The 25509-nt window shown below is 40.4% G+C and overlaps 2 protein-coding genes across 8 annotated transcripts in view; both read left to right on the top strand.

The window, feature by feature from the left end:
• cita (citron rho-interacting serine/threonine kinase a) overlaps window positions 1–13532 on the top strand; it is a 36937-nt gene extending 23405 nt beyond the window's left edge. For 2 of the 7 annotated variants that reach the window (XM_020592543.1, XM_020592542.1), the window contains exons 28-50: window positions 106–210; window positions 450–590; window positions 861–968; window positions 1111–1303; window positions 1766–1927; window positions 3993–4016; window positions 4503–4640; window positions 4913–5093; window positions 5186–5277; window positions 5422–5526; window positions 5713–5882; window positions 6270–6314; window positions 8099–8179; window positions 8308–8443; window positions 8553–8692; window positions 8856–8948; window positions 9052–9160; window positions 9319–9447; window positions 9678–9758; window positions 9878–9956; window positions 10152–10334; window positions 11191–11578; window positions 13261–13379. In XM_020592543.1, the coding sequence (XP_020448199.1) occupies window positions 106–210; window positions 450–590; window positions 861–968; window positions 1111–1303; window positions 1766–1927; window positions 3993–4016; window positions 4503–4640; window positions 4913–5093; window positions 5186–5277; window positions 5422–5526; window positions 5713–5882; window positions 6270–6314; window positions 8099–8179; window positions 8308–8443; window positions 8553–8692; window positions 8856–8948; window positions 9052–9160; window positions 9319–9447; window positions 9678–9758; window positions 9878–9956; window positions 10152–10334; window positions 11191–11578; window positions 13261–13284 (2907 nt within the window). In that variant the 3' untranslated portion in view covers window positions 13285–13379. Of the gene's footprint in view, window positions 1–105; window positions 211–449; window positions 591–860; window positions 969–1110; window positions 1304–1765; window positions 1928–3992; window positions 4017–4502; window positions 4641–4912; window positions 5094–5185; window positions 5278–5421; window positions 5527–5712; window positions 5883–6269; window positions 6315–8098; window positions 8180–8307; window positions 8444–8552; window positions 8693–8855; window positions 8949–9051; window positions 9161–9318; window positions 9448–9677; window positions 9759–9877; window positions 9957–10151; window positions 10335–11190; window positions 11579–13260 lie in introns of all 7 variants that reach the window. The other 5 variants (XM_020592547.1, XM_020592546.1, XM_020592548.1 and 2 more) reach the window with 4 other exon arrangements.
• A 96-nt stretch (window positions 13533–13628) lies between these two features.
• Window positions 13629–21918, top strand: myl2a (myosin, light chain 2a, regulatory, cardiac, slow). Its single transcript, XM_020592631.1, has 6 exons — window positions 13629–18367; window positions 18793–18871; window positions 19148–19252; window positions 19352–19430; window positions 19639–19687; window positions 19901–21918. The coding sequence occupies exons 1-6, from the start codon at window positions 18335–18337 to the stop codon at window positions 20003–20005; spliced, it is 450 nt and encodes a 149-aa protein (XP_020448287.1). The 5' UTR covers window positions 13629–18334; the 3' UTR covers window positions 20006–21918.
• Window positions 21919–25509: the final 3591 nt, after the last annotated feature.

Here is a 25509-nt window from a genome sequence, read left to right as displayed (position 1 = left end):
ATCTTGTGTCTTATATTTGTTTTACAGTATTTCTGAAACAGAAAATCAGCACTGTGTTTGTCTGTATCATGTTACACTTTAACATGCACTACCATGTTATCACAGCTTAATGATCTGGAGAAGAAGCATGCCATGCTGGAGATGAATGCTCGCAGCCTGCAACAGAAACTGGAGACAGAGCGAGAACTGAAACAGAGGCTTATGGAAGAGGTAGGAAGTGAAATATGACCAACCTATAACCTGCATGCATTTATTAAGTTTGTTGAATTTATATCCCTTATAACTCCCTCATTAAAAATGTAAAATCATCAAGGATATTTTTGCCATTTATAAATAAAATACTTCTCTAAATAAAATCACTGTCTGGGACATCACCCTTCTTATGTGATTTAATTACATTTGTGACAACTTTGAACTGGGCTTAAATATCTGTGCTGTTGTCCTGACAGCAAGGGAAGCTACAGCAGCAGATGGACCTCCAGAAGAGCCACATTTTCCGTCTGACTCAGGGCCTGCAAGATGCCCTGGACCAGACAGACATGCTCAAGACTGAGCGGACCGATCTGGAGTACCAGCTGGAGAATATACAGGTGCTTAATGCAATACCTTTCCAATTTGATGAAACAGATGAACGGGTCCTCAGGAGAGAGAGAGCCCTAGTTAGCTATTAGAACAGTACGACTGATGTTGGCAAGTAACAAATTATGTCAGGGTGACCAAGAGGGTAATGTCATCTTAAATTTTATGCATTCTTTATGGGATTTTTTTTTTTTTTTTTTTTTTTTTTTTTTTTTTTTTTCTTTCCGGTTTTTTTCTTTTTTTGCTTTTTTCTTTCTGAGCTTCTGTTTTCTTTGCTATAGGCTGTTTACTCCCATGAGAAGGTGAAGATGGAGGGGACCATCTCCCAGCAGACCAAACTCATCGACTTCCTCCAGGCCAAAATGGATCAGCCCACCAAGAAAAAGAAGGTCTGGGAAAATATGCTGTATTAGATTTTAACTGGCTTTTAAGTTAACGGATTGCATGTGCTGTATTGTTCATACACAAATATTAATGATGTCAGATGTGCATCTTTGTATATTAATTCAGTACTGTTCCCTCTCTGAATAGGGTATATTTGGACGCCGGCGGGAGGATGTAGGCACCACGACTAATGGGGCGATGGCTCCTCAGGCCCAGCCGGCAGTTCCCATGCAGTACAGTGACATGAAACTTGCTCTGGAAAAGGAGCGCTCAAGGTGTGCAGAGCTGGAAGAGGCCCTGCAGAAGATGAGGATAGAGCTACGATCCCTTAGAGAAGAGGGTAGGGACAGCACTCTTACTGGGCAAAATGTAATACACACTCTTATGTCATATCTTAATGGCATTCCTCAGCGAGCTGAGTCCTGGAATGTTGTGGTAAATCCCTGTCAGCGTCAGGGATGTTGATCTGCAGCTGACTCTGATTCATCTTCCTCCCATGAAGAATGGCCAAAATACAACTGTCCTGTAATAAATAGTTTCAGACTGTGAAACTGAGTTTTTAATTGTTGTTGAAGTGTTGATTTAACACTGGAAATGTTTTTTTTTTTTCTTCAGTCAAAACTCACAGCAGCCTAATTTGAGCTCTTCCATTTGAGATGAGAAATGATGACCTAACTCAGCTCAGGAAATCCTGTGTTGTGCATCTTCCCTGATCTATCCCCCAGACATCTTTTGTTGTCGTCAGCTTAATAGCTACCACTGATCTAATATTACTTTGTTTTATTTGCTTGTTATGATACAGCGGCTCATTTCAAAGCCCAGGAACATGTGGCTCCTTCCACACCTGCCCAGGCCCGCCATCAAATACTCATGTCAGCCATTGTCAAATCCCCAGAACATCAACCCAACCCCAGCAGCCTGCTCAACCCCTCTACCCGTTGCAAGGAGACCTCCACGCCTGAAGGTCAGACACACACACACACACACACACAGACTGACTAATAAACACCAGGTACACTTGATGCCCTCCTCAACTCGTCAACCTCAATTTGAACCTTGACTTTCCTGTTTTGAAGCTGTACAGTTGCCCCCACAGGATCAGTCACCATTATGCTATCAATATCAACACAAATGGGACTCCCTCTTTGTTTGTTTTGTTTATGTGGTGTGGTTTTTTTTGTGTGTGTTATTAATATAGTATATCTCACAAAGCAGGTTTATGAAGTTAAATAAAGTAGAATCTCATTTCAATACAAGGGACATGGACTGGAGACCTGTTTTTAGGTTTTACCCAGATAATGTGGTAATCCTGTTTGGGCCTGTCTAACAAAATAAGAATAGCTTATCTGCAAAGTAACATTGGTTATAGTCCAGGCTTTGCACTATCACAAGGCTGAAAAACATTGTTTTAGGTTGATCATTTTGGAAACTGAACCTTTGCTGTATGTATCATAGCTGTGTAGCAGGTTCTTTGATCATATCCAAATGTGTCAACTGTTTTCTAATAAGCTCTCTCCGTAATTGATATGAAGGTGAAAGACTACTTTACTCAGTAAAAAATGAAAAAGTTGAGAAAACTCACAATTTTGAGGCAACAAACTTTTATAAAATTTTGAGCTAGGCAAATAAACCAGATGTTTTTTACATTTAGGTTTTGAGATACTTTTATTTCAGTTAATTTACTTCAAGTTGGAGCAACATATTATTTTACATTGGCACAATTCAGAATTTTTACTTCTGTTAATTTACTCAGAACAACTCAGGTCTGTGCATTGTGGCCATTACAAGATTTTGATTTTTAAATGAGTGCAATTGAAAATTGCACTCATTTAAAAATGGCACCGGTGGATGTCGGGCAAGTTCACATGAGTGCAGAACTGCCTGGAGATTATGACCATTGAAGGAAATCCTCGAACTATCACGTGAGATTTTATATTGTTAGAAGAAAAGTCTTGTGAGCGAGATTAGACTTGTGTAAACGGAGTTGCTTCTGCATAGAAGTACTAGAACATGCATACACCTCATTTTTTGAGCTTTAGGTCATGTCTAAGAAGATAATTCACCGTTGTAACATTGTAGATGAGTCAGAAAACAAGGAAAAGCATGCCACTGGCCCTTTAAACCCACGCTCTTGCAACTAACTGACACAGCCGTGATCACTAGCTAGATCAGGTCACAAAACGATTTTAAAGGATAGGTATAGTACACGTGCGCTAAATCAGACTTCAAGTTGGAAGCGGTGGGGGTAACAGTGAAGTCATGGGACCATGCATGGTATAATTAGTTTATAACATAATAGATTTTTACTTCTAGCGATTTGTTTGGGCTTCAAAAATCATAAAGAAGTAGTCACTTGTGAAGATTATCTTGCTGAACAAAACATGTAAGTGTCATAAACTGTTTGTCACAGAGCTTATTTTCTGCACCCAATCCAAAAGCCTGTGGAAAGCCTTGTTGGCTTTTAGTCGAGGGAACCAGGGTGATGCTATCCTCAGGGTTCGCCTACAAAAATACTTCATCCCTAAGGCACTCTATAGAGGTTTACTTAATGTAATTGATTAAAATAGAAAAAACACTTGAAAATGTGTTTTCCTATATTTCCCAACTAAATAACGCAAGTTAACAGCAGTTTATCAGTTTGTAATGAATTGCAGCTTATGATTCAGGTTTGTGAGGATTCACTCACATTTGTTGCACAATTTTAACTTCTACTTTACTTGCTTGATAATTTCAGCTTTAAAGGTCTGCTAACTTGTTACTGTTATGTAGACCAAGGAATAGAAGTTGCCATTCTTACAGTGTACAGACCACCATTTGAATTTCTCAGTACTATTATTGCCATTAGTTTTGATACCTCAAGATACACCTTGTTGTGTATTTCATCAGAGACAAATGATGGGATAAGAGTAGCCTGACCAAGTTGAACTTGCTTTGTGATTTTAGACCCCTGACTGTCCATGTTCCTTTGCTTTCGCCTAGCTATTATTAGACTGCTCTCTCCTTTCTCTCTTTCCTCTCTCTCCTCACAGAAAAGAGGAGGGTCACCTTTGAAAGTAAGTTAGCAGTCACTCACAGTGCGTCTTCTCACGTACACGAGCTCATACCATTCTGTACATCTGTTCTGTTGTCAAGCTAACTAACTTGACCATAGACATGTTTCTTAAAGGTCAAGTTTGTTGTGATGGACTTGTCTTTTATTTTCTTTTTTATTTATTTTTGTTGTCATTGTTGGGGTCATGATTTAGATAGCATATGGTAGCATAAGTAACGTTTCAGCCAGAAACATTTGAATGCATCCCATGCTCACTGGCATGCATTACCTGATTCTGATTGACTATTTTAAGATGCTTCAAAATCATATGCCTTATATCAGCAATTAAAATAATTAATTCATTATTCAAATTGTTCCATGTTGACACAAAACCCGGATTATGATTAGTTATTGCCAACTTCTGACATAAAGCCTGTAAAAAAGTGCCATATTTGTTTTTCAGTAACTCCTATCCCTGTCCTCTGGTTTCTCCATCTTTGCATTGCAGAGTTTGGTCGTCGTGTGAAGGAGAGAATGCACCACAACATCCCTCACCGTTTCACTGTGGGCCTCAACATGAGAGCTGCCAAATGTGCCGTCTGCCTGGACACTGTGCATTTTGGACGGCAGGCTGCCACTTGTCTAGGTCTGTATCCTGCACTGTAGCTGGGCAGAGTGGATGTGAAGCTATTTCAGAGGACAAATTCTTGGCAAGCCTTTACAATAATATTAGAAATAGTCCTTGTAGCATAGCCAGCACACTAGTCTCCCCCACATAGTGAAATCAGGTTTGTCTTGCTTTGGCTATCTTCACTCTCCTGATTAGACTGCGCTTTTTTCTTTTTTTTTTTTCTTTTTTCTTTTTTTAAATAAACCCAAATTAGGATTTCTTCACCCCACCTCTCTGTGTCCTTGTAGAGTGCCACACCCTATGTCATCCTAAATGCTCACCATGTCTTCCGGCCACCTGTGGTCTGCCAGCTGAGTATGCCACTCACTTTTCAGAGGCTCTCTGCCGAGAAAAGGCAAACTCACCTGCACTTCAGGTCAAAGAGGCCAGTGGACATGTCCGCTTGGAGGGATGGATGAAGCAGCCTAGGTGGCTAAGTCATTTCTTTTCTACCATATTGATATGCAGCATGTTATACACACGACACTGAGAGTGTGTATATCTGTTGTTGACTCATGTAGAAATGGCAAACGTGGCCAGCAGGGCTGGGAGAGAAAGTATGTGGTGCTGGATGGAACCAAAGTGTCCATCTATGACAGTGAGCCCAGAGAAGGTCAGTACTAATGTTTTTTTTTTTTAACAGATGTGATTTCTCTTCAAAAAAATTGCAGGTCCAATCCTTAATGAGATAGTTTGCCACTGTTTATATTATGGTGTAGATCGATAGAGCAAAATCCAATAAACATTTTTTCTCCAGACTGTGTAAAGGCTGAGGAGGAGTTTGAGCTCTGTCTGCCTGATGGAGAGGTGACCGTTCACGGAGCTGTTGGAGCCTCTGAGCTCATCAACACTGCCAAGTCAGGTACTGAATCCATACAATCTAATCCTGCTACACTCTGCTTATTGTAGGATTTTAAGCATCTTGCCTAATTAAAATATGGATCCACATTTCCCATCTGTACTTGTAATCTCAAAATACAGCAAAATGTTGACAGGTCTGCTCAGCTGTGAACAGCCAATGAATCCATTGTCCTGCGTGTGTACACAGACATACCCTATGTGTTGAAGCTGGAGTCCCATCCCCACACTACTTGCTGGCCAGGCCAGGCACTCTATTTCATGGCTCCCAGCTTCCCTGACAAGCAGCGCTGGGTTGCTGTCCTGGAGTCTGTCGTGGCCGGCAGCCGTGGATCTAAAGACAAAGTGGATGCTGATGCTGTAAGTATCTTGTTCATTGTGTATGTTTCTGCTTGTCAGGTCTGTTTAGGTTTAAAAGGCTGTTTCCCTATCGCAGGTATAAAAAAAAGACAGCCCAGTGTCTCCTTTATACAAGACAAACTCATTTATTACAGGATACACATTTCAAATAGTTACTTAATCCAAAGGTTAGGAGTATTATTCAGTGTGAAAACTGGGTAAATATATTTTAATTCTACATTAAACATCAGCCAGTGTCTTCACCTCTTTTTCCCTTTCCCTCTTCTTTCTCTCTCTGCATGTTCTCAACATCCATGTCTTCTATTTGTGTGTTGTCATTGTCTTTGTTAACGTGATTTTACTGTGTGTGTATCTCCATTCAATTTGGTTGTGTGGATCACATTATAGGCAGGTGTTTCTAAAAGACAGAAGAACCTTTCCCCTCTGGTTCAGGTACAGTAAGTAGCTGCACGAACTCTTGGGCTTCAGTCGACCGATTGACTGAGCATGCAATAGCTGTGCGCATCTATGTTCATAACACTGAAGCTGTTCAGTACAGGTCAATACAGTCCCAGGCTCAGTTACTGAATGTGGTCCATGGAAATAGCTGCATTTGCACATAGAACCTTGCATTCACATTCATGCACTGCGTTCATGAATGTGAATAGACCCTGCTGTGCACCTTTGGCCTGGTCCTTTCTGGCATGCATGCTTCTGCAAAGCCATGCTCTGCTTTAATCCCCTTCATTGAAACATGACAGACACATACTAGCAACCTGAGCCTACAGTAACTTCACTCTGCAGGCTTCTGCTGTTGGTGTTTGTGTGTTTATTGCTGTTTAGCAGCAGTTTATCATCTTTGTTATATTCTGTGCCAAATGACCCTTGGAAGTGTTGAATTTTCTCTAAACTGGATGTCAGCATAGTTCTGCCTGCCTCTTTAGTTGTTTTAACTATTCAAATAAGCATTTAACGATGCACCATGCAGTTTTGTTTCTTTGAGGCAGAATATTCTATATTGCCAAAAGTATGAGGATATCTGAACAAAGTATGTGAACATCCAAACATTGCATCCAGATGTGACTGTTTACATGTTTTTTTCAAAATTAGGCACTTCTATATGCTGATGCAACAGCCTTCATTCTTCTAGAGGACTTTCCATAATGTTATAGGACCCTGGCTGCAGAGATTTGCTGCTGTTCAACCACAAGAGTATAAGTGAGGTCAGGCACTGACTATGGTCAGGTTCCAGTTCCCCCCAAAAGTGTTGGCTGGGGTTATGGTCAGGTCCCTGTGCAGGCCAGTCAAGTTCTTCCACATGAAACTCAAAGAAACATGTCCTGTGGTCCACACTTAATGTACAGTGGCATTGCTGTGTTGAAACAGGAAGGGGCCTTCTTTAAACTGTTGGAAGTTGGAAGCACAGTGTTAAAATATAATTTACTGTAGCATTACAATTTGTTATCACTGGAACAAGAGACCTGGGCCCGAACAAGAAAAATGGCCCTAGATCAAAATTAACAAACCACACTGTAACATCGTGTCTGCATATTTTTGTGCATATAGGTTCAGTTCACACTGCAACGCTTGTTACTTATAATACAATAATTAGCCGTCTATAGTAAAATGGCTGCATCCACACAGCCTGAGATGAACAGCATAGTGACAATAATATTAACAGGCAAAAAACAATCGGTGCCAGTTTTAAACCAGATTTTTCAATGAATTAAACTTCTTTCCGCTGTTGCTTTTGTTGTTTGTAGTTGTTGCTGTGACCACCCAGAGACCAGTTACACCTGTAAATCTACCAGTCAATTGGCGTTCATAGTACTGAGTATCAAACTGACAAGAACTAGAAACTGGCATCAAATTCAAGCTCAATTCCTGGCTTACTGTGTTAAATAAACAAGGTTTATGTATGAATTTGTGTTCATACTTGGCGAATGTTGTCAAGAAATATTGAACAATACTTTCCCTAAGTGTAATGGATGGACTTCCTGTTTTGTCTTTGGAGAAATACATCAGTTGTCTGGTTCAGGCATCCGCTGCTTACATGGGAATTTTACTTATTGCTTTTGAAGGATGTATATACTAATTTGGTGTTTGTGAAGGCTCTCTGGCTGTCATCCTCGCTGGGTCAGTTTGTCTTGCTCGAAAGCATCTGATTTCTAGTAAAGCTTGCTCAAGTGCCCCTCTTACCCCTACTCCATGTCTCTTTGTGTTTCTTCTCTTAATAGAAACTTCTGGGGAACTCCTTGCTGAAGCTGGAGGGTGATGATCGCTTGGACATCAACTGCACTTTGCCTCTTACTGACCAGGTACAAGGGAATAAATCCTGTAGCATATACTGTACAGTACACAGAGACAGAAACCTAACTATACATCCTTCAGTAAGATGGTCACTTTGACTGCTACACCATCCTACTATATGTTTCTTTGCCCTCAGATTGTGTTGGTTGGCTCTGAGGAAGGTTTGTATGCTCTGAACGTCATAAAGAACTCTTTGACCCACATCCCCGGGCTGACCTCCGTCTTCCAGATCCAGATCCTGAAGGACCTTGATAAGTTGCTGATGATCACTGGTCAGTATATGGCATTAAAGGACCCCTAATATACTCACTTGTTCCATTTGTGCAATGTCAGTGTAAAATGGTTTGTTTTACACATTTAGTTATCTACATTTTCTTCTAGGTGAGGAGAGGGCCCTGTGTCTGGTGGAGATCAAGAAGGTGAAACAGGCTTTGTCACAGTCCCATCTCCCAGCTCAACCAGACCTCAACCCTTTCATCTTTGAGACAGTCAAGGGATGCCACCTCTTCTCCTCAGGAAAGGTGAGTTAGGTTGTTCTTACTTACACAGAACAAAACGATTCTATTTAGACTGTAATTTAGTCTGAGTTAATGAGCTGAGACTCACAGTAACAGCATAGCAGTGTGCTGCGTGATTGCCTGTATTTACTGCCGTCCTGATTGTAGAATTGTTCCTTCTTTTCAGATTGATAATGGGACCTGTATCTGTGCTGCTATGCCCAATAAGATTACAATTCTGCGACATAATGAAGGCCTCAACAAGTTCTGCATCAGAAAAGTAAGAGTGCCTTAAATATGAATAGGTGATACAATATGTGATAAAGGTCAGTGACAGGGTTTGCAAAAAGTGTCACTTGTTAAACTTTTGGTTGTATCTGCAGGAAATTGAAACATCAGAGCCCTGCAGCTGTATCCACTTCACCGGCTACAGTATCATTATCGGTACCAACAAGTTCTATGAGATTGAGATGAAGCAGTATGTGCTAGAAGGTAGGTCAAATCATGTAATGATATTATTTTTTAAAAATATTTCTAATCAACCAGATGGTGTTCTAAACACGTCTACACAAGTGTGATTCTGCTGTGGGGATGTCTTAGCATTCACACCTGAATGAGCCACCTGAAGCTGATTTGATTTCATTCTGCAGAGTTCCTGGATAAAAATGATGTGACCCTGGCTTCAGCTGTCTTTGCGGCGTCCTCCCACAGCTTCCCCATCTCCATCATTCAGGTCACCACGGCTCCACAGAAGGATGAATACCTGCTCTGTTTCCATGGTTTGGCAATTATTTTCTGTCTGTGTGGGCACACACGTACATATGGTTGTGTATGCAGCTTAGTATGTCAACACAATTACCAGCAGACGAGCCAAGATGTAACAGTTTGTGTGAGAAAATCTGTGATCAGGAAAGGATTCTTCTTGACATGCAGTTTCATCTTAGTTCAAACAGGAGATAACAGAGATGTTGTTTTGGTTTGCACTTACAAAAGCAACATTTTGTTGCAGAGTTTGGTGTGTTTGTGGACGCATACGGCCGCAGGAGTAGAAGTGACGATATCAAATGGAGTCGTCTGCCTCTCTCTTTTGGTTAGTGAAAATCAGAATTTCTTCAATGACCCTTTCAAATTTTCATTTATTTGGTAACTTTTAATGGTCAGTAATACTCAGTAAAATGATGTTGTGGATTTTGTTCTTTGGCATTTCAGCCTATAGAGAGCCCTATCTGTTTGTGACCTACTTCAACTCTCTGGACGTTATTGAGATTCAGGGACATGCTGCTCTTGGGTAAGACTGCCTTCTGCTTCTTTGTCACGGCCAGCGCCTTAGGGTTACATGAATTTGTTTTTGTTTTTTTTCCAGCAAACATAGTTTTATGGCTGTTTGTTTGTTTTTCCAGCAAACATAGTTTTATGGCTCTTTGCTCAGTATTATTGAATATTGTAAGGGACACACTGTTTAATGCTATTAATCTCTTTCCAGACCTCACTCATATGCACACCTGGATATTCCAAACCCACGCTACCTTGGCCCAGCCATCTCTTCTGGCGCCATCTACCTGGCCTCTTCTTACCAGAACAAACTTCGGGTCATCTGTTGCAAGGGCAATCTGGTCCAGAGCCAAGAGGGTGGAGGAGACCTGCAACGAAATGGCTCTGGACGCAGGTGAGGACGTACTCGGGTTCATACTAACATGCCCACATTCTCTCATGGCAGCTGATAAAATCACAATTCTGGGAATTATGTTGAGGACCCTTTTAATCTGTCACCCTTCATTTTGCTCAAGACCACATTTTGAGGTCATACACTGGGACAAAGATGTGCATTCTATTTATTTAATTTTTTGTTGAGGTCTGGGCTTCCAGACTATAGAGCAGGGGCACCCTGTATACACTGTACTTCCTACCTCCATGCACACTGAAAATTGAAGCTAGCTGGCACTGTAGGGCATAGGGTGACATCCACAGGTGGTGATGGGTAAACCGTGTCCTTTATATTTGATTATAATGGTAAAACAGAAGAGTAACACCTTCATTTTGCTCTTTGCAGGAGGAAGAGTTTGTTTTTTATCTGTAACAGCTCACAAGATGTGTCTTTTTAAAATTCAAATTACTTTTTAAAATGTCCTGTCAAATGTAGAAAGGAAATGGTTAAATAAAGACTGAATTCCTCCATTAATGTGCTGAGACTAGTATATTATAATGTGAACCTCACTAATAATGTGAAGCTCACTAACAACTGAACCGTTCTTACTCACTGTGCTGATTTTCAGAACTGGCTTTACAAAGCTTTGTTGTTCTGATCTTTATTTTGAAAACCAAATGGAGCTGTTGAGTTCAGCCTCTTCTAATTGTGCTACCACTTAACTGAGCTTGATTGTGAGCACATCATCCTCACCACATTTGTTGACCAGCCTGTTTTCCACAGCACTGAGCTAACCCATGACCCAAGACACACAGTCCCATTTCGTTTAACCAATGGGCTCCATGCCCATCTCTGTGCCTCGGTTCCTCCCTAACAGTCCTAACAAACGCGGGCCTCCTTCCTACAATGAGCACATCTCCAAAAGGCTGGCAGCCAATCCCCTGGTTCACGGAGATCCTGGCACACCTCACCGCTACCGAGAGGCCCGTACAGAGTTTCGACGGGACAAGTCCCCCAGCCGTCCACTGGAGAAAGAGAAGTCTCCTGGCAGGATGCTGGAGAGCCGAATAGTGGGCTCTCCCGGCAGGGCCATGGCTGACCCCCGGTTAGAACGCTCCCCGGGCAGGGCCATGGCTGACCCTCGAATGGACCGCTCCCCTGGTCGTATGATGGATGTCCGTAGGGAGAGGTCCCCCGGGCGATTCGAGGAGCGCCAAAGGCTTCATACTAGCTCTGGACGCACACCCATAAACCCTGTTAACAAGGTCTGCCAGTCATCTCTGTTGATATTTGTTAAAGGAATAGTTTGACATTTTGGATAAGACACATCTGCTTTTTTGTTCAGAGTTAATATGAAGCTGGAGTCGCTGGACTTAGTTTAGCATAAAGAGTGGAAATAAGGAGGAAAAGTGTAAACTGTACACACTGTCAATTTATGAAGGGTTATGTGTAAAATTATTTTGGCTGTGAGCAGCTACTACCTTGTGTCTCCACTAGTTGCCCAGCAACTTCACAGTGAGGAAAAAGCATCTTGTTTTTACTGTTTAGTTTTTGTACTGAATAAATGAGATCTAATATGATAATTAGTGATGCATAAAGATTTTCTGACTTTTGGACACAGCCTAGCTGCTTCACCCTGCCACTAATCTTTATGCTAAACTTAACCGGCTACTGGCTGTAGCGTCATATTTAATGGACAGGTATCAGTGTTGTTGATATTCTCATATTTTTATCAACAAGAAATGTTGAACTATTCCTTTAATTACCCCTCAGTTCCTGTATGCAGTTGATGTACTTCTGTTGGGGGAAAAATGGAATTATGGTCTTGAAACACATGTTGTCATTATTTTAACCATACGGTTTAGTTCACATTAGGGTTGCAACAGTATGAGATTTTCACGGTATGATAACCGTGTCAGAAAATGACATGGTTTCATGGTATTACACAGTTATTACCAGCTACAACGACCCTCAAAGAACTGAAAACAAAAGGGTCTTTTCTTAAATTTCAGGTGACTGTTCCAATTGGTTGAGCTGGACTGCAGCTAGATTGATCCTAAAGAATGAAACGGAATTAAAAACATGATCTTAAGACGGGTAAAGGACATATAGCATGTTATATTACTAAAGCAGTTGGTTTCCATGTTGGCACCAGTAGTAGAGGAAGTATTCACATCCTTTACTTAATTAAAAGTAGCCTACTCTGTTACAAGTAAAAGTCCTGCATTGGAAATGTTAAGTATTATAAATGAAAGTACTAAACATGGAAGTAGGCTACTCAATGCTGAAGAATGTTAAACTATCTATCCTATACTATTTTATATTATTACATTAATAGCATATTAATAGTCATTTTTTGCACTGATGTAAAAGCAGGATTTGACTGTTGTAGTTGGTTGAGGTGGAGCTCTGCTGATCTAGTTTGTATCCAAGTGCAACTTTTGAATATTTAGAGATGAAACTGCTGACTATTTTCTCCATTAATCGATTGGCTGGTTTGGAGAACAGTAGCGAGACTTGTCGTCCCACTGCTCTGAACAGTTATCAGAATAGTCGCTAATTTACTGTAGGTGCATGAGAATCCAGACCTGTATGTACCTCCACTCTCTCACTCACACACACACACACACACACACACACACACTCACACTCACACTTTTGTGAGCCGGGGAAGCTTGTGTGTGTGTGTGTGTTTCTGGGGTTAGATCCGGATCAGCGTGAGTCCTGCTCAAAGTCAGAGATTAGTAAACGAACAGACAATTTGTGTTTTCCTCCAATACCGGTAATAAGCAAATGTGCGTGGTATGATAACTATACCACGGTATACCGTAAAACCGGTACCGGTACACCGCTGCAACCTTAGTTCACATATTAATTTACACAAGCAAACCACATTATTACAACAGGCATGTACTGTATGTATTGAGCTGTTCTTGTTCTCCTCCAGGTATGGGACCAGTCCTCTGTCTGAGAGACAGCAGAGCCACATACCTGCATTGGACAGAGAAAGGGGGAGGAGGCAGCGGCGTACCAGTGAGAATGTCACCAACTCATGAAACACTGCCACCCATCTGTTTTGCCTGACATTTAAGATGAAAACCCAGAGAGCAAAACAATTGTAGCTGTCAGAACAGAGAGAAAATTATAAATAGATGTCATTAGAATCAGGTTATTTTTCCTCGGTGAACTGACCCGAATCAATAAAAGTCGACAAAAGGCCTCTTTTTTTTGTCATGTATTTGAGATGTGCTCTATAGTCCGAAAGGGGATTAAAGGGCACCGCACACAGGTGGCATCAGACGCATGTCAAAACTCCCGCACCCATTATTTTCAACAAAAGCCCACATCGATGGCAAATCGATGCGCGTCAATGCTTCAGTATACACTACTGCTCTGCTTTCCTGGCGTGGACGCGCATCAAAAGCATAACATACTCAAGTCTCATCCATTTCGGTAGTCCCCCACTGAAATCGCGCCACTCCTGGTGTGTGTTACGCATGTGACGCGTGTCATATGACGAGGGGTGCCCTTTAGTAATTTGATTTGAGTTGTACAAAAAAAGAAAACTGGGTTTTGAGTTCTCACTTTAAGACTTGACTCTGAGTTTTGCTAGCTGCAGTCATCTCCAGACAGTACATAGGATAAGCACAGCCATAGCAACTGTATAAGTCAAAGCCTAAATATATACAAAGTCCAGTGACATACTAGTGACAATGGCAGAGGTTCACTCAAAATAGTATTAATGCAGCTGGCTCCCTTTCACACTTGGCTCTGTCCACAGTAGCTTTAGATCATGACCGAAGAGGACTGTACATCCAACAGCATTTTTGATCCGTGTGCGCTGACATGTCAACACACAATCACTATCAGCTAATTACAATCTGCTAATCTCGGTCTTCTGTCCAGACTTGGGTTAGTTTCAGTGACTGAGCACAAATTAATGTAAACAAAGTCTAAATAAATGAAGCCTCCCTGCCCTGTAGACCCACGCTCACCAGATGATTGTCTGCCCTCGGATAGGTCGACACTAAAACTGCACTACCCACAATCCCCAGCAACAATGGAGCAGGACCTTTCTAATCTTCAGAATGCTATCTGACTGTAAATAGACAAGACATAATTTTATATATATTGAGAAGGAATTTCAAGGCTGGATAAGCCATGTCTATTTTTGTTAAAGAAAAAAAAAGGTGATTACGTGTAATCTTGAATGTCCAATGAGTGATCTTTTAATATGTCCAAACGTCTTTTATTACAGAAGAGGAATAGGGCCACTGTAAAACATTTATTTGAGTTCTGACTTTAAACTTAGAATTCTGAGGGAAAAGTCAGAACTCATCCATTTTTACAGTGGCCCTAACCCTCTCCCGTACTTTATCAAGTGAGTGATTGTATCTGGATCCAACTCGTGTATGCACTTCCATCTGTCAAAGGCAAAACCTCAGTGCTGAATTATATGACATGAATGGAAAAAAAAGATCATGTTTGAAGCTTACCACATAGTACTTGAGCATTTCTTTTTGTACAACGTCCCTTAATATTGTATATAACGCAAAATTGTTCAAGGTGAAGATGAAAATAATTGTTTTGTTTGTTTTTCCTCATTTGTGAGTGGCATGGATATGTATATCTGAAATGAAACGGAGTGTTGTCCTCTGCTTCTGCCTCATGTGGCTTATATTTCTATTCCACAATTTAAGAACAAAGCACGTGAATGGCATAATTTATTTTAACCATTTGAACCATGAATTCATAAGATTACAATGACATATCTTTTTTTAATTTTGTTAAGGCACTCTTGGCAAGTTAAACAGCTAAACCCTTAAATGACACAAATCCATTCAAATTTAATTTGGCTGTCAAGGTGCTTATACCTGACAGCTGATTTTATTTTTATATATCATAGTTTGATCTGTGGTGGTTTTTAGTCATGGTTTTAGAACAAACAGATGAGATGCCACATTTTAACTTGCTCAGTGTGTCTGTCAGTGGTTGGGTGAGAAAAGGGAAGATGTTTCTTCAGCCTTTTGGTTGCAGTATGGTAATTGTTTTTGATGAAAATCTTTCTGAATGTATTTAAGCCAAGAAGGTAGAACTGATTTACTGGTCACAAATGTTCAACACAAAGCACTCAGTGCTACAGATTGCACATGTTTTCTACTGGTCACTCTAGAACTCTATATAAAAGGGTTTCACATCCCGTTTTATCTTATGTTATATTATTTTTACTTTGTCTTTTCACAAGGTCCTGAATCATAATGCTGTATCGCTGGATATGATATTGATGTCTGCTAACAAATGTTTTATTAGCGTTCCCTGTAGAGATTTTGTCACAGAATATTAAATAGTATAACCATTGTCTTTCACTTCTATTCCGCCTTCCTATATTATGCTTATCTGCTTGTGCTCACTTAAATTGTAGACGAACGAAAGAGACAACTGGTCAAATTTGAAGCTCTTATTTCAATCCTGTGCTTTCTCTTCACCACTTACATTGGAGTCTGCCAGTGCAGTGACCATTTGTCCACATCCATTGTGTTAGTCTATTTTTAGATGTCTGATCCTAGCACTCAGCCAGTGTGACAGTGGCCTGTGTTCCAGTCACACTAGCTGCAATGGATGCTCGGGCCACAAACTGAGAGCAGATCAGAAGGAGGCATGTTTAACAACAGTGACTGCCTTGTTGACTAGCGATACCTCGGCTAATTCTGACCTCCTCGACCGCACTGTACTGCGAGATATCACCAGTGGCATCTGCTGTTAGTTCAACAGCAGCAGTGTATTTGACAGTGAGCAGACCGAGTGCAGGCGGTTTTCGGCGCCCCTCTTTATATAGATCCCGCACCTGTGGCCTCGCCTCCTTTCACAAGTGAAACTGGACAACTTGTTAATGGTGCAGAAAGGCAGAGCTCTGTAAACACGTGTTTGATGCCTTCACTGACACTTAAGTATTTCACACCTACTGCTGTTGACATTGCTAAGCATAGTGTCACAAACTCACTGTTTCCTCTATTTCTTATACTTTCACCTCCTTGATTTTACAAGGTTTCTTCTGTTTCATGAACCCAGTGGCTTCTCCTGATTTCTTCTATAATTAGGTTTCACTCACTCATTTGCATTGTAGATCATCCACCCGCTAAGACTTGAGTCATGGTGGTGAGTAGCAGAAGTGAGAAACTTTCCAGTCAGATATTTTGTCGACATGAATGTCAGCAAGTGCATTTACTTTCACAAACTACATGAGGTCACATACAGTAAATAGATGTGCGCTGTGCCATACTGTACCATGACATTGTCACCAAAGTTAAGCCACCACCGATCATGTGAGAAATGTGCCCAAGGTTGGTGGTAATGACTAGTCAGTACATTAGACAAAATGAGCTGGTGAATCCCTTTGTGAGGTGATTGTTGCACAGTAACGTAACAAATTGGTGGTTTTGTTGGTGAAAGTAGAAAATTCAAGCTAAAAATGCCAGTTCTTGGATACAGGCTTTGCCGGCTCAGGGTTTGGTTATTTGTTTTTTTGTTTGTTTGTTTTCTTTTCTTTTTGTGGGTCACACATAACTACAGTATGATTGAAACTGTGAAATCCAGTTCTTCATATCAAGCCTCTGTTTTGCCATGTTACATGCAAGCTACAAAGTTCAGTATACACTGTATATACACAGGCCATTTAAGTGTAAAAATGATAATGGCACAGAATTTCCTATTTCTCTGCAGCATTTATCCATTAAAGATCCAAGTAAATGAGATGTGTTCAGTGGCAGCAGGCTTGTCCTAACTTTCAGCTTCTACCTCAACATTAATGAACTGGTCAGCTGTATAATTTCTGACCTGCAGTCTGTATTGTGACATTATGCCCTCTGTGGTGGGAGTCTGACCCATCCTCAGCTGCAACAGCACCATTGTTCTTTCATTAACACAATAAAAAAATTAGCCTGCACACTTCAGAACCAGTCCAGGACAGACTTCATAGGAAGCCTTTGCATCTTTGCATGACCAGTAGCATTTACATTGTTTTCCACTGACCGTCAAGACAGTGGTTTGTGGACATTAAAGTGATTAAGTGCTTTAACCTTCTGTCTGCTCTTGATATTCTAGACAAGTCGCTCCACTCTTGATATTCTAGACAAGTCGTTCCACTCTTTATCCAGTGTCAATCATGACAGCATAGGGTGAGTGGCTACTACCGAGGGCTGGGTATGTGTGCTTTATGTGAGCATGCAAAACTGTATGTGCTGTATGAAGTGTCATTTACCTGGCACTTCCTAAAGAGGATATAGTTTATAAATATCATCCAGTAGAACTGAGGGTTGGGACTACAAAAGGCCACCCACAGTCTCCCCATTGTTCACCGGCATCATTGTTGGTCTGACCTCCTCACTGCTCAGCCATGGTAAGTCACTGTATGTGAGCAAGGACACAAAGTTTCCTGGCTTCAAAGATGCTGCCTTTATTCTGGACAGATGTGTGAAATAACTTTAACAGTACAGATATGTAATATTATACAACATAACATTATCTGTCATGATTTATTAGCTTTATGATGAATACTGAGTAAAATGGATGGGAAGCAGCATAGGCTTCCTTTTCATTATCTTGTCAGCAGCCACTGAATGTATTGATATGTAAAGGGCACATTAAATGCACCCTATATTACAAGCAATTAGCTGTGTTTTAATTGGGATTTTGAAGGAAAGTCATGATGTGAAAGCCTATGAAAGGATACTGACATATGTCAATTTGTTATTGCCTTCATATGGTTGTATGTTGTATTTTTGCACAGCATACATTTTTATGTTGTTTATGCACTAGTGTTCTCTACAAGCAATCCTAGGCCTTTTTTAGATGTAATTTTCTGTTACCAAGACATGTAGTCCCTGTTGTTTATGTTATCTCACATGTAGCTTAACTTTAACCACCATGCTGTGTTTGCCTTGAGACTTTTTCTCTTTTGCCAAAAGGCCCCCAAGAAAGCCAAGAAGAGGACAGGAGAGGGAGCCAACTCTAATGTTTTCTCCATGTTTGAGCAGGCCCAGATTCAGGAATTCAAATGCTGAACCATTTCTTATTTCACTTATTTTCATTTGGCTGAGAATGACATGAGGGTCATGGAAATGGTGTATGAATATGCATGTTGGCTCAGCCATGGTGAGGACCGTGATACAAGCGTTTCTGTCTTTATGCACACAGACGTCTCTACTTTGTCTTTCCTCTACATCCTCCTCTTGTCTTTCCAGCTTCATTGTTGCTCACTGTAGTGTGCCCACCTGTCTATTTTCCCCATCCTTGGCTTGACAGAAAAGAGGCATATGGTATGTTGATATGAAGGTCGGTGGGGCCCAGACATCCAGATTGTGTCGTCAGTGATTAGGCTGCAGCTAAACTGTTTGGCATGCCCTGGATGCCAGACTAAACCCAGGGGGGATTCAAGGCCGAGAAACGTATTTACACATTCTGTATCTTCTCCCTGTGACCTCAGGCCTTCACTATCATGGACCAGAACAGAGATGGCTTCATTGACAAGAATGACCTGAGAGACACCTTTGCTGCTCTAGGTGTGTTGTTATCACTGTCTACATCAGCCATATCCACTCTAACTAAATGCTATTACTTGATATTCTTCACAGAATCAAGTTGAGCTATACAGACTCTTAAAACCTTGCTACTTATTAATTCAGATTTTATCTCCACGCTGGTTACAAATAAAAGATTGAGCTATTTGGGAATGAGCTAAAATGTAAAACAAATTCTAGATAAGCAACATTTGTCTTGATGTGCAATGACTGAGTCTACTAGTGTCCTGTGTTCATGTTGAATGTTTGGTGCCACAGGACGTCTCAATGTGAAACAGGAAGAGATTGACGAGATGCTCAAAGAAGCTCCTGGCCCAATCAACTTTACTGTCTTCCTCACCATGTTCGGTGAGAAACTAAAAGGTGAGGGTGCACAGGCTACAGATAAAACAACCAAAGTGAAGCCAGTAGAGCACCAATTTAAATATGTTTCAAGAATTATAACAGTTTGAATGTATCTAGGTGCTGATCCAGAGGAGACCATCCTCAATGCATTTAAAGTCTTTGACCCTGAGGGGAAAGGTGCACTGAGGAAGGACTAGTAAGTGGCTTAACACACTTCTGTGAAAAGTTATTGCAAGGATGATTAAGTAAGCTATTACTTGCAATTTATGACTGCATCTGGGTCTGACTGAAACTCTTCATCCCAACTCCACTATGAGAAAAGCCATTATAACCTCCCCATTTTCCTCCCAGTGTGAACACAGGCATTGTCAACTCATGCAATGTTTGTTCTCTTTCCTGTTCAGTGTTACACAGATGCTAACAACACAAGGAGACCGCTTCTCCCCTGCAGAGGTACTGCAGCCTTTTTATGTTAATAAATTATTTGTGTGCGTGTGTGGGTGGGTGGGTGAGTCCAAAAAGCACAGAGGGATGAGCGTCATCATGATGATCTATATCTACGTCAGACACACTTTCATACCAAAAAAAGAACTCTGTGAATCATCCTCACATTTTTTCATGCACACTGAGCAATGCTGATGATAATATCTGTTTTCTGTTGGTTAGATGCAGCAGATGTTCACTGCCTTCCCCCCAGATGTGGCCGGAAACCTGGACTACAAGAACCTGGTTCACATCATTACCCACGGAGAAGAAAAGGACCAGGAGTAAACATTTTTGTCAAGTAGAAAGTCCATCTTCTGCCCATTCATGACTTCAAACTGATCCACTGCCCTTGAAGGATATATGGACTGTTGCTTATTTGCTCAACTTTTATATTGGCCACATTGTTTCTGTACAGTACTCATGCGAGAGCACAAGAGGATCAAGATGAAATTTTCTCTTCCAGGCCCCAACAAAGGACAAATCTGCATTTTGAGCTGTACTGCAGCCTTTCTGCTTTATCCACAATATGTCCCCACATTGACCCATGACTCATTAAATTTTTTTTCTTGTCATTTTGTACAGACTCAAAACTATGTTATTGTTTTTTCATGGAAAATATCCATTTGTTAGGTCTGTGCATGTTCGTCAAATAAAAGTGCTCAGAAACTGTTAGCAGCCCACTTTCTCATTATGGTTTTTGAATGTTTTATCTGAAGACTGTACATGTGAAAGATCCTATATTTCTGTTAGTAATACTCATGTTTATAGGATCAGTGCTTCAACACATGGCTATACAAGCTACTCTTTAATTCTATGTTAGGCAGTGAATGTATGCACTTGAGAATAATGGTGGTCCTCTAAAATCCTCCAGAGATTAATCTAAACCATGCATGTGACATTGTCTGTGGGCCTCCTTGTATTATTGTGCATGTATATAGTAGGATGCAGTATGTGTGTATCAGATGTGCACATGGCTGCTGAAACAGTGGGCTATAGTGAGACAAAACCCCTGTTATTTTAGTGCTATGATGACATCAGGAGGGTAATACTATACTACAGAGTTTGGACAGCAGGCACACAAAAGGATGCCACCAAGAAATCCACACCACCCTCACTTGCCAGACCTTGTTGGGGTGAAAATCCCAGTGGGGTAGGAGGGGGGTAGGAGATACATAGGGAGGAGTGAGGATTAAGTACCTTTATATGGATCAACTCAGATATCTGAGCTCACATCATTTGTCCTGTTTTAACCGTCTTTAAGAATAGACTTTGGTCATTAAGGCTAACAGAGGGAGAAAACACATTGTTCTTCTAAATTCAGTTGTACCTGCTGGCACAAATGAACTATTCTCTAAAAGCTGCAGTTATCAGTATTATTATACTAAAACTACTCTACCCAATTTCATTTCAGTTAGTGATGCTTTTAACATTCTCTGTCTTAAAAAGCCAACCTGGTGTTAACCCTGGTTCTTGCTCTTTCTTTTTGCCAGTCTCTCTGTGCAAAAGAACGTAGCCTCTTCAGCCGCTATTTCAGACTTTTAGCAGACTAGAGTTCCTCCATGGTTGGCTATTGGAAATTACCACTGGCGGCTCAGAAAACATATATTGCACTAGGTGGCAGGCGGCGCTAATTTACAGAGAGACAACACACCACGTCTCATGTTCACATGATTTATCAGACAATATGTAAAGTCTTGTTTAATGCACCTTTAACAGCAGAGGAAGTTTTTTTTTTTTTATATTCTTTCACAAGTCAAGAATAAAGTTAAAATACTATTTCCAGCAAGCATTAAAACGTTAAAGGTTAACTTTATTCTGGACATGCAAATTAAAAGAAAATAAATCTTTTCATTTTTCCATCATAGTTTTCAGCTTTAGCAGGTGTCAACCTTTAATGAAGCAGGTTTGCTAACCAGGTACCTGCTTAATACCAAGTAGGAGACAGGCAAAGTTAACAGCTAGCTAGTGAACCTAGTAGCACAATTAGCAGCTAAAGAACCAGATATTTACAAAACAAAGCTAAAAGGATAGTTAATATCAAAATTACTTGCATGAAGTGGGAAGAAACATGACTAAATGAATGCTAATGTTAGTCCTTATATGCTGGACATATTAATCTGTTGCTAACACAGCCATTGATAAAAGTGCTAAAATAATTCATGCAGTGTTAATATTGATGCTCTCTCACAAGACAGATTGTCTCAGTATGACTTCTGTAATTAAAATTGAAAATGCATGTGCTCGTGAATAAAGAGATTATCATACTGTGTGATACAAGGGTGTGATGCTGTAGCCTGTTATTTATTGCCTTCAGAGTGAGTAATAGGCGGGTTTACTGCAGTGACATAAGTGAGTGAGTGTGAAGGAGTCTTGCCTCAGTGTGTTTCTACAACTGCCTCATCTTATGCAACAAGTGCGCATACAGTGTACAGTTTAAAGATGAACAGGTGTATACAGAATGGTTACATACAGTATTATTAGTTTTGGCCAAAGACTTTTCTGTGAGGAAGTCTTAGCAAAGAGCTTCACTGCAGGGTTAAAGGTTTGTTGTTTCATACCTGGCAGCAAGTCACTTTCCCAGCATTTTCTCATCCTCTGTGCTGTTGGCCTGAATCATCAGGTTACTAATACTGTCCTTAAGGACACCTGAATAAAAAGAAGGTGACAGCAGGTGTTAGAATGTGAAAAATGCAGGGCCGGGTTCAGGAAGAGGTTTCTATTCCACCTGCTAGTGAAGTGTGTGATGTCATCAAATATGAACATGACAGTTTAGCATTATCTTGGCTACAAGCTGGGTGATGTTCTTTGAGCTGTGGGTAACTTAAGGGTAGTTTTTTCCATGGTTATGATATTTTCCTCTCTTTTAAGAGCACCAGTGCTGGTGAAAGACATTAGAAGCACTACAGTTTTATTTATTTATTAAAATATAAAATGATAGATTGATAGAAATCTCAGTCCCAAAATTTCACATTTTAATAATCTGGATCAAGCATTGTTATATGTATACATATCTTATATATATATATATATCTGGATATCTGGATATTGCTGCTGTTTCTCTGCACCAATCAGATAAAGGTCACAGACAGTTAACAAGTCAAACTATGCCTGAAAAACATGAAATTCTATCTTGTTGGACTAACACTAAAGAACAAGCTACTTTAATTAAGACGTTATTCTCTACTATTCTGTAATTATCCAGGATTCCTATGGGAACAGGCTCTTGTACTTCTCTTCTTGGAGCCTTCGTCCTCTTCTAAAGGAATAATTTGCTTTCACTTCCTCTCCATGACCGTGTGCAGTTTGGTGTCATGGTCAGTGACATCTGGCCAGAGACAGTGGCCTGTCTCCACCTCCATGGACTCCCTCGCCTCCAGCATTCAGGTCTCAGCCTCTGACCTGTAGCATAACACAACACAGACACACACATGGCATTTCATGGCTCAACTCCACCACTACACCCTTTCTACATGCACCGAAACATGTGAATTTGCCTCTGGTTGAAAGCAATGGTGACTCTCTGCTCCAGTTCCTCCATGATGTTTCGCTGTGTCAACAAGTGTCTGTTAAAGTTAGCCTGTACTTTTCTGCTGCTGCAGGTGAACAATGTCTTTACAGTGATTCATGTTGCTGCACAGCAACTTGTCAGACTTAATAGTATCCTTTAGAATACAAGCAAATATTTGGAGTTGGAATTAAAATCGGGGACAAGGTTATGGCTAGTTCTCACTGAGGGCTTAGACAGTAACAATGGACAACAGCTAAAAATTTGGGCTTTGTAACAAAAGAAATATGCAAATTCTCTTTACTGAGTGTTAGATAAAAAGATTGACACCCTGTTCATATCTGTCCATTAAATATGCATGTACATATAAGGCCACAACCAGCAGCCTGTTATCTTAAAATCAACAAGACTAGAAACAGTTAGCCTGGCTCCCTCTGAAGACAACACATCCACCTACAGTAGCGCCGCTAAAGTTAATTAGTCACTGGGAGGTGCTGGACTGTCTCTTGGGAGGACAGAGTGACTTCCTGGAGTTTTTTCCTAAGTATGTTTTCCACAGTTAACAAATAATTAACTTTCCACTGATTAACTGGGATGTGCTATAAATGAAGCTGACACAGAAACATAAAGGTCTGTAAAAAAAGAGGTCAGGGTCAAATTATCAGTATCAATATTCAATACTAGGTGAGAGAGAAATGGTATTTCAATTTTCTGTATGTCCTGCACATATAGTGAACTGACAATATAAAATCTTTGATCTTGAAATTATTTAGTTTTGTTAGCACTGGTACCTGGCTGAGTTTTGTTTTTTTAAACTGCAGATGTGTCTCCGGTGGCTGTGATGTTTCCCCTGGTGTTAGAGAAGACCTCCTGGGACTGTTAATGTCTCTTGAATCCTGCTGCCTGCCACAGTTATGTGGAGCCACATAACAACAAAGGCAATGCATACAGTACAATCTGTAACAGAATGGTTCAGCCTGTTGCACACTGAATTTAAAATGAAGACGGTCGACTTTCAGCTTTAGGGGCATGTGAAGGTTTACACATCCATATTGTTTGAACAGAAATTGCAGACATCTTAATAAATAGTTCCCTGTTTAATATTAGAAAGTATTCCTCTTACTTATATTGCATATCATATCAAATCGCATCGCATCACATTGTATCAGGTTGTTATAGTCCTCTCTGAAGGAGTCTGTTGCCACTTTTGGTCTAAAAGTACGACAAGATCCACTGCCCTGACTGGTTGGTTCTTCTCCACTCATGACTCCAAACATAAGTAGTTTGGCATATAACCACATCAGATTTTGTTATTAATATTTCTGAGGTAATGACCTACCTTTCAAATATGGAGTGATATCCTAATTAACCCTAACTGGGCTTCATTTTTTGTACTCAAACTGCAGGCTGCAGTATTTCTCAGTTTTAAACATAAACATTTCTGCAGTGGATAGACCTTGAAATAAAACCTGCTGAAGTCCACAGTCGGTTAGGCTTATGAAAACCAAATTAAAAACAGAACCCTCAGTCAAATGAAAAGTAACTCTCACTGAATCTCTTTTAGTTTTTAAATGAGTCCCCTCTAGTGGCCACTAAAGAATATGAATGATTCAATAAGCCAAAACAGCATCCAAATGGATAAACAAAGGCTGCAATGCTCACAGTATCCACAAAATAAATTTTACAAGCCAAATGCATCTTAAATTCAACAAATTCCTCAAAACAAGCCTATAAATCATTATGCAGCAAGATAAAAATGAAAGCTTTAAAAGCAATTATGAGAAGATTACACAGAATTCATAAAAAGCCTCCTTTAAGCCATCATAAAGTCACTGTAATCTCTGTGCTGAGCACCACACACTCCCAGGAGGGTTATTACAACAATATCACACCAGTCATTGATCAGGAGAAGCATCTTTCAGTCTGCTGAGGGCGCAGTTAACACTCACAGAGGTTTGTGTTAAGATTTAATAAAGTGCTTTGGTTTGTTTCCACCACTGAGAAGTAATAGATGGATTATCTGATATCACTGATGATTTGTGCTGAGTGAATTACATCTGTTTAGAGTGCACCAACTACAGCTACGAGCAGAATGGGTCGGGTTTCACATCTCTTCATTTATGTGTGTTAGTGTATTATCTATGTTTAGTCTACTTTGTCTACTTGTGTGTGTGATTTTCACTTCTACTCACCCTTTGTTATTTTAAATCGCTGCCCGTGTGGTGTTGGACTTGTTATTTTGATAACTAAAAAGTTATGGTAGCTAATCTACAGTTGGCATTAC

Source organism: Monopterus albus, unplaced genomic scaffold (assembly GCF_001952655.1).
Source record: "Monopterus albus unplaced genomic scaffold, M_albus_1.0 scaffold18.1, whole genome shotgun sequence".
Taxonomy (NCBI): Eukaryota; Metazoa; Chordata; class Actinopteri; order Synbranchiformes; family Synbranchidae; genus Monopterus; species Monopterus albus.
Note: the sequence above shows the minus strand (reverse complement) of the source record. Positions and strands in the feature narration are given on the sequence as shown.